We start from the raw sequence: 8,675 nt of genomic DNA, 5'->3' as shown, positions 1-8,675 counted from the left end.
TCTTTGATGTATAAGGCCTTCTACTTCCTGCCGCCGTCCAAGCGACGAACAAGAAGACGAAGCCGGAGGTCAACGGGCGATGGAAATCAGATAACAGCCACAAGCAAAATAAAACGTGCCAGCACCCTGACCCGGCAGCGGGCCCCACTTTCATCAGTGTCAACAACCGTTCGTTCATCCAACGACTTTTCTTACACACACACACACACATCGTAGCGCCGTGAGTCGGACGAAAAAAAATGTGCTAATTTATTATATAAATACGAACTATAAATTGTTAAAAATAATAATTTACAATCAATAACAATATGTTATTATACAACTAATAGTAAACAAAAGAATAACCGATCTAACTCTGAAAAATATCTTTACAATTATAGTTCTTTAATTGTTTGCGCGCACACAAGTTTATGTTAATGTATTTATAATTAGACTTTTGGAAGTGAATTTATTATTTTTTTTGCCTTTTCTCACCCATAAAATTTTGTAAAATTTTGGGATTCTTCGATTTTGTATAAGTGGTTATTTGTTAAATATGATGGGTCTTTCTGTCCAAGTGCAGGTAGTCTACATCTTCATAGACATGTCATTTAACCGAGTCTCTCTTCGAGATTCAAAACATGTATCACACATATATTATACATATAGATATATTTTCATAGACTTTCTCTCACCTGTAGGTATATATCGCACCAAATCACAAAGATAAAAATATTTTAGACGATATTATTAGTAAAGATTTTTTAATTTAATTATGATAATTCATTAATTTTTAATTTATTTATTCATTAATGATTTAAAAATAAAAAAATCACAAATTTCAAAAAATCTCATCCCCAAATTTCTCAGTGAATTTTATGGCCTTTTCTTCCATGAAGACTTGGTAAAATCAGTCCCAGAAAAGGATGTTTTTCTCATTTTCATTCATGAAGTTGATCCAATGGGTTTGCATTATGGTCTCAACATATTCCTTTGTAAAGACCTCATGTAACAAATTCCTCCTATTTTCATTTTCTTTGGAGCAGAAATCATTCCTAAGGATGGCGGATACTAATGTGAAGGGTTTCTATATATATATATATATATATATAACGGTTGGCGTCTATATTGGAACAAGGGAAAGTGAATTCCTGAAAGTTCAATGTATTATATCTTCGTGATTTCCGCTGTCGTTGTGGTCAACTAAGTAGACACAAAATGTTAATCTGTTCTCATTGCAAAGGATGACTGGAAAGTCATCTGATACGTGAAAGAACATTCAAGCAAAAAAAAAAAAGAAAAAGAAAAAGAAAAAGAAGATACGTGAAAGAACAGGGAATGCTATAATTTTTTAATATTCTTTTATAATTGTTTTTATTCGAACGGTGGATAATTGTTTTTTTGATTGTTGCTAGCGTACAGAAGGCTCCTTAAAAAGTAAGTTTTACATATGCTTAGAAGAAAATAAGTTTTTTATTATTTAATAAGATAATTTATTATTTAATAAGAGTTTATTATATTTAAAATAATAAAATTTTTTATAAAATAATAAGTTTTTTATTATTAGTAAGTATCTCAATATTTTCAAAATAATAAGTTTTGTTAGGGATCAGAAAATTAATCCGACCCGTTCGGTCCGACTTATTATCCTAGGCTCATGTTTATATTTCAAGTTGGGTGACAAAATCCTATTAAGGATATTTCTTTCATAATATGTTTGATATTATTTCTTGAATATTTACTAATATATATATATATATATATTATTTACGAGACATTATTTTCTATCTCTAACGTCATATATGGCGAGTACACTTACATGTTATATATTATTAAATATTCTACACAAATTATGATATCCTCGTACAAATATCTTGCGACTCCTATAAATATCTCTCTAGGTGTCCATAAACCATAAGTTCAATTTTTCTACCTTTCTTCTCGTACACATTCTCGTTTAAAGATCATAGAGAAAAATAGGGATTCGCTCCCATTCTTCCCCCTTTTGCAGGTCGCTCGTGGACAGGGGCGGAGCCATTAAGGCTCAAGGGGGACAAATTGCCCCCCTGACCTTTCCATTTGGTGAAGGTTTCACATACAAATTTGTAAAAAATTTCAACTTTTATCCCTAAAAAAAATCAATACCCCCTAACTTATTTTATTATTTGACTTTTGCTCCAAAACTTTTAATTTGCCCCTGAACATTATTTCTGGCTCCGCCTCTGCTCGTAGACACTTAAGGCTAGTGACTTGTACGTGATCAATGTCTGAAAATCGAGATCCTAATAAGTTTCTTGTTAAATAATAAGTTTTTTGTTATTTAACAAGTTTCTTATTATTTTGACACCAATAATCATCCGACAATCTACGACGCGGCGCGCTCCAATTAGGCCCGTAAACACTCCCTTTTAAGGAGCCTCTGTAGGGAACTTTATCTCTATTTTTTTTATCAACGTCTAATTTTTAGTCGACCGCTATGTTACCAATACTACTTTGTCATGTTTCTCCTTTATTAATTTAGGAAATACTAAAGTTTGGTTCCGTGGATGTGCTTAAAACAACTCACTTAAATGGAAAACAATATATGATGTTTCTATGATGTCTTTGTATAGAAACGCGTTGCTATTGACAAGTATGGGATAAATTACATATACGATAATAGGCGGTTTTATAATTTTTGATAGAGCTGGATTTAATCGAAACACGTAGTAATACTGCACTTGTAGTAACTTATGTAATATTGTTATACTTACACAAAATGCGTTTAGTGCAGTGTCGTTCTCCTTTTTGACTCGATGCCGAGAGATTTTGGGTTCATTTTTAGTAAATGAAAGCCCGTCTCCCTTTATTTTTCCGTCTTCTTTCTTGTGTTCGTAAAGAAAAATTATTAAATGTCGTGAGAATTTTAGATTTGTGAGTATTTATGTCTAGATATTAGTTTATATGTTATTACACACATATATATATATATGTATATGTAAGTCAACAATGGGAAGCTTTAAATTATTGTCCAATCATACTCTGCTTCTATTACTCTGCCTTTGAAATCTCCGGAGACCGCCAAAGGCTGCGGCTCGTTTCATTCAGCCATTCCTACTAGCCGCCTTCGACTCTTCCCGGAGTTTAGCCAGCTCAATCCCACCCATGGCGGCAGCTAGGGGAAGCGTCTTTGCCTCTGGCTTTCCCCCGGGCATTCCCCGTCACTCCTATCCAGCTCCGAGAGCTCGCCGGCTGGCACTCATCAGCTCCACTCAACGACTATTTGCTGTTTCGACAGCTGAGCAGCTGCCCTCTGCTCCTACTTCTGTCCCGGGTCCGACTCCGACTACGGAAGGTGAGTTGGGTCAGAACAGGAGGCACTGGAAGGACAGGGAGCCCAATGGAAGCGCGGCAGCATCGCCGTTCATGGAGGATGAAGGATCAGAGGTAGAGGGGAAGAAGAGGTTGGAGGACTTCTTTGACCTCGCCAAGGATTTGATCAGATCAGCCGGTGGACTGCCGCGGTGGTTCTCTCCTCTGGAGTGCGCGTCTCGCATCAATAATTCTCCTCTGCTCCTCTATCTGCCCGGTTAGCTATCAAAATGCAATTATTTTTACTCTTTATCGCATTCCCATTTCATTATTCACCTCTGTCATACTGGAAGTTATCTGAGTGATGCTAATTTGTCTGACCGATCCCTCCGAATCGGGATTAAGCATTTCTTTTCTATGGCAGTTAGGATGTTTTCCTTCATTTAAGTATGAAAACTCGGAAAGGTCATCTGACCATAAGATTGCTATGTTTGGCTCTGTCACTAATCAGTATAGCTCCATCACTTCCATTCTTGAATTGTTTTTTTCGCCACCATGAGCCTTTGCTCAGTATTTCCTCTCAGCCTTTCTCGTAGTGGACGTAGTAAGATATGCAATATTTCAGGAATCGACGGTACTGGAGCTGGGCTCGCTTCGCAGCACAAGAAGCTCGGGAAGTAAGCACTTATACTCTAAATTTCATGCAAAATTTTTTTAGAGCAGACTCAGCATATGTAGGCCAGATGGGTCAGAGCTAAGTTGCTTGCTGTCAAGGCTATTGATATTGAATAATTCTTCGAGTGAGCATCTACACTACAATGTCAATGTTTTTGAAGATAACCGATGATTTTTCCCCCCCTTGGAATGAAGGATTTTCGACGTTTGGTGCTTGCACATTCCAGTTATGGATCGAACACCATTTACAGGTCCTCCACTTCGTCGCTCCTTTCACTTGCCTCATTGAAGCATGCATTTGTTACAAGGATATTGATGTAGATGCACTGCTTCTGCATCATATCTAGTTATGGAGTTCAATGTAATGTCGATATCTCGTACTTTTATCTTATTGTGGTAGTTACTCTACATGTGCTTCAGATCTTGTAAAATTGATCGAGAAGACAGTGAAATCAGAGAGCCACAATTCGCCGAATAGACCTATTTATCTTGTTGGAGAATCACTGGGAGCATGCCTCGCACTAGCTGTAGCAGCACGTAATCCTGACCTTGATCTCATACTCATCTTGTCTAACCCAGGTGAAGTCTTCGTCTGGTGAAGTTATAATCGATGCATATGCTTTACGTTTTTCTTGTTTTCTACAAGTTGCTTCATATTGCTCGGAATGTTTTAAGACCGAAGAGGAATATATCAACGTTGCTTGTGAATGCTCATATTGCTTGCATGTTCTGTTCTTTTGCAGCAACATCTTTCAATGCATCACAAGTTCAATCTCTCATACCTTTGCTGGAAATCATGCCGGATCAAGTCCAACTTACCCTTCCTTACTTACTCAGTTTAATGAGAGGTTCGATTTCTCTCTTCGCTATTATTTCTATTTATGAGGCTATTTCCTCATACTAAAAGTGCCTATTAAGAGTTGCTAGACAATGTCTCACCGGTTTGTAAGTACCATATTGGTTTTTCCCATCTTACCAGGATCTTTTCTGGTATCTCCTCAGGTGATCCTTTGAATACTCTGAGGGCAACTTCAGAGAAAGCACTCCCACCACAAGAAATGGTGGCGGAGCTGTCGAAGGACCTCTTAAACATGCCGTCTTTTATCTCTGTAACATTCATCATCTGAACACTCTGAATAGGATCCAACGAGTCTCTCTCGTTCTTTAATCGTATATGTCCGTCCAACTTCTAAATTATGAGAATCACCAATGATCATATGACAGGTTCTTGCTGATATTCTACCCAAGGGAACATTTCTATGGAAGCTTCAGATGCTTAAGTCGGCTTCAGCATATACGAATTCACGCCTTCATGCAGTTAAAGCACAAACTCTATTACTCATCAGGTCCGTCTTTTTTTAATCTCATCTTGACAATCTGATGTATAGCAAGTAGTCGCCTGACAAGATGGTTTGCCTGAGCACGTTAGCTTCAAATATTTTTTCCCGATATCTCCGACTTCTTTAAATGCGTGCACAGATAATTCATGTGAACGAAAATACGATTGTTTCTGCTTTCTTATTTGCATTACAGTGGATTCTCATAAGAGGTCCCAATTTCCTAAAAGGTGGATAGGCATTATATAGTAGATGGGTGAATCCTTTTATCATTTTGATGAAATCTTGATTTTGCAACTTTATGATTCCAGTGAAAGGGATCAGCTGCTGCCAAGTCAAGCTGAAGCTTCACGGCTCTATCGTGCGCTACCAGGATGTGAGATTCGTAGATACGAGGAGAATGGTCATTTCCTCTTCTTGGTTTGTCTTCCTGTTCTCTCTCTCTCTCAGAAAACATATGTTGCCAGACACTGATCCTTCCTCCCTCGGATTTCAATTCTTCATCTGTCGGGCTCAAATATAAAAAAGAGGCTACCCACCTATTCGGTGTCGCTCTTCTTGTGATGATATCTAGATGTTTTCGCGTACAATAATTACCAGCGCTCTTGTAAGTATTTCAGTGCAATGTATAATGCTTCTACTTTGTAGCAGGAGGATGGCAATGGCATTGACTTAGTAACTACAATCAAGGGCGCTACTTTCTACCGTCGAGGCAAGAGCCGGGATTACATATCAGATTACTTGCCACCAACCCATTCCGAGTTCATAAAGCTCTATGAATCAAACAAGTAGGTAGTTTCTTAGACATCCTTGCACACAAGACCTTTCATACAAACCTTTTTAAACTTTGGACAACTGTTATGTTCTTAGATGGTTTAGTGACATGACCGCCCCTGTCATGCTGTCAACTCTGGAGGATGGGACAATCGTCAGAGGCCTCGCCGGGATCCCTTCTGAGGGGCCAGTTCTCCTCGTGGGCTATCACATGTTACTAGGACTGGAAATCATCTCTTTGATGGCTCAGTTTTTGATTGAGAGGAACATACATGTGCGTGGGATAGCGCATCCTATGTTGTTCCCCAAGTACAAGGAAGATGGCAGCACCCTCAGCCCATTTTTTTACGATGCTTTCCGCATTATGGGCGCTGTTCCTGTCTCAGGAACGAACTTATTTAAACTTCTCTCGAGGAAGTCTCACGTCCTACTGTACCCTGGCGGCGTGCGTGAAGCCCTTCATAGGAAGGTAAGTATGTCTTTGATTGTAACAGATGGATGAAATATCGTATGCGCATCCAAAAAAATTCAGTAAAGCAGGCCTCATCCCGGCACTAAAATATCCTGAATTTTTTCTTTTGCAGGGTGAAGAATACAAGTTATTTTGGCCAGAACAGGCTGAATTTGTCCGAATGGCAGCAAGATTTGGAGCCAAAATAGTACCCTTTGGGACTGTTGGAGAAGACGATATTGGCCAGGTCGTTCTTGATTATGAAGACCTCATGAAGATCCCATACTACAGGGATCAGATAATGCGCAATACTGAGGGGAATGTAAAGCTGAGGTACGCATAGCATGATTATATCCATGCTGTTTTACTGCTCCTAACCTTTACTGCATCGAGATTGCCTCTTTTTTGCATTCGGTCTAATATCACAATGACAGGACAACTGCCACGGGAGAGGTAGCAAACCAAGATATGCACCTTCCAGGAATTATGCCGAAGATCCCGGGTCGGTTCTACTATCTCTTCGGTAAACCAATAGACACTGAAGGTACGTTCACCTCATTTCGTACCTTGGAATGACTCAGAGTAGAACAGTATGACTTACAGATCCATGAAGTCCGTTATTTCATTCACCACCTGTACATTTCCTTACAAGCATGTACCTTGGTATAAGCATTTAGATAAGTCAGCATTAGCGATTTCATTTCTTAAAATAGTTTCTGAGTTAGGTTTGAGCATTCTCAAAACTTTCTGAATGGTCCTGAATGAAACCGATGTATTGACTTTTCGCCCCACGGTCATATATCCTGAAGGGAGGAAGCAGGAACTGAAGGACAGGGAGAAATCCCACGAATTGTACCTCGAAGTCAAGTCCGAGGTCGAGAGATGCATCGCCTACCTTCAAGATAAGAGAGAAGGCGACCCTTACCGAAGCATCTTCTCTAGACTTGTTTATCAGACTGTTAATGGCTCTTCATCCGATATTCCAACATTCGAGCTCTGACTTCGGCTAAGCATAGTGATGCGGCACAAAACGGGCAATTTTATGTTAGTCGGGCGTTTTTGTAATTATTAGGAAATAGTTTATTAAGTATCTCAATATTTTCAAAATAATAAGTTTTGTTAGGGATCAGAAAATTGATCCGACCCGTTCGGCCCGACTTATTATTCTAGGCTCATGTTTATATTCCAAGTTGGGTGACAAAATCCTATTAAGGATATTTCTTTCATAATATGTTTGATATTATTTCTTGAATATATATATATATATATCTTATTTACGAGACATTATTTTCTATCTCTAACGTCATATATGGCGAGTATACTTGCATGTTATATGTTATTAAATATTATAAACAAATTATGATATCCTCGTACAAATATCTCGCGACTCCTATAAATATCTCTCTAGGTGTCCATAAACCGTAAGTTCAATTTTTTTACCTTTCTTCTCGTACACATTCTCGTTTAAGGATCGAAGAGGAAAATTGGGATTCTCTCCCATTCTTTCCCCTTTTGCAGGTCGCTCGTGGACAGGGGCGGAGCCATTAAGGCTCCGGGGGGCAAATTGCCCCCCTGACTTTTCCATTTGGTGAAGGTTTCACATGTAAATTTGTAAAAAATTTCAACTTTTGTCCCTAAAAAAAAATCAATGCCCCCATAAATTATTTTATTATTTGGCTTTTGCTCCAAAACTTTTAATTTGCTCCCTGAACGTTATTTCTGGCTTCGTCCCTAGTTGTGGACACTTAAGGCTAGTGACTTGCACGTGATCAATGTCTGAAAATCGATATCCTAATAAGTTTATTGTTAAATAACAAGTTTTTTGCTATTTAACAAACTTCTTATTATTTCGACACCGATAATCATCTGACAATCTAGGACGCGACACGCTCTAATTAGGCTCCGTAAACACTCCCTTTTAAGGAGCCTCTGTAGGGAACTTTATCTCTATTTTTTTATCAACGTCCAATTTTTAGTCGACCGCTATGTTACCAATACTACTTTGTCATGTACATCCTTTATTAATTTAGGAAATACTAAAGTTTGGTTTCGTGGATGTGCTTATAACAACTCACTTAAATGGAAAACAATATATGATGTTTCTATGATGTCTTTGTATAGAAACGTGTTGCTATTGACAAGTATGGGATAAATTACTTACACAATAA

General features: G+C 38.2%; 1 protein-coding gene across 2 annotated transcripts; it reads left to right on the top strand.

The window, feature by feature from the left end:
• Positions 1 to 2,870: 2,870 nt before the first annotated feature.
• Positions 2,871 to 7,789, top strand: LOC116196835 (acyltransferase-like protein At3g26840, chloroplastic). 2 transcript variants are annotated; one of them, XM_031526741.1, is made up of 13 exons: positions 2,871 to 3,547; positions 3,896 to 3,947; positions 4,141 to 4,196; positions 4,366 to 4,524; positions 4,689 to 4,793; positions 4,948 to 5,054; positions 5,170 to 5,291; positions 5,594 to 5,702; positions 5,931 to 6,070; positions 6,153 to 6,525; positions 6,641 to 6,840; positions 6,942 to 7,051; positions 7,317 to 7,789. In XM_031526741.1, exons 1-13 carry the CDS (start codon positions 3,124 to 3,126, stop codon positions 7,505 to 7,507), a joined length of 2,148 nt encoding a protein of 715 aa, XP_031382601.1. In that variant the 5' UTR covers positions 2,871 to 3,123; the 3' UTR covers positions 7,508 to 7,789. The 2 variants fall into 2 exon arrangements, with proteins under 2 accessions (XP_031382601.1, XP_031382602.1); XM_031526742.1 differs by having other exon boundaries at positions 2,873 to 3,547; positions 5,934 to 6,070.
• Positions 7,790 to 8,675: the final 886 nt, after the last annotated feature.

The sequence above is a fragment of the Punica granatum genome, chromosome 2 (genome assembly GCF_007655135.1).
Source record: "Punica granatum isolate Tunisia-2019 chromosome 2, ASM765513v2, whole genome shotgun sequence".
Taxonomy (NCBI): domain Eukaryota; kingdom Viridiplantae; phylum Streptophyta; class Magnoliopsida; order Myrtales; family Lythraceae; genus Punica; species Punica granatum.
This window is presented reverse-complemented; position numbering and strand designations above follow the sequence as displayed.

Excerpts from the sequence above, each read along its gene's own strand:
- LOC116196835 (XM_031526741.1), top strand. The coding sequence starts at position 3,124 with ATGGCGGCAGCTAGGGGAAGCGTCTTTGCCTCTGGCTTTCCCCCGGGC. Across the intron at positions 3,548-3,895 it reads TCTGCTCCTCTATCTGCCCG|GAATCGACGGTACTGGAGCT; the intron begins GTTAGCTATCAA and ends GCAATATTTCAG. Across the intron at positions 5,703-5,930 it reads ATGGTCATTTCCTCTTCTTG|CAGGAGGATGGCAATGGCAT; the intron begins GTTTGTCTTCCT and ends TCTACTTTGTAG.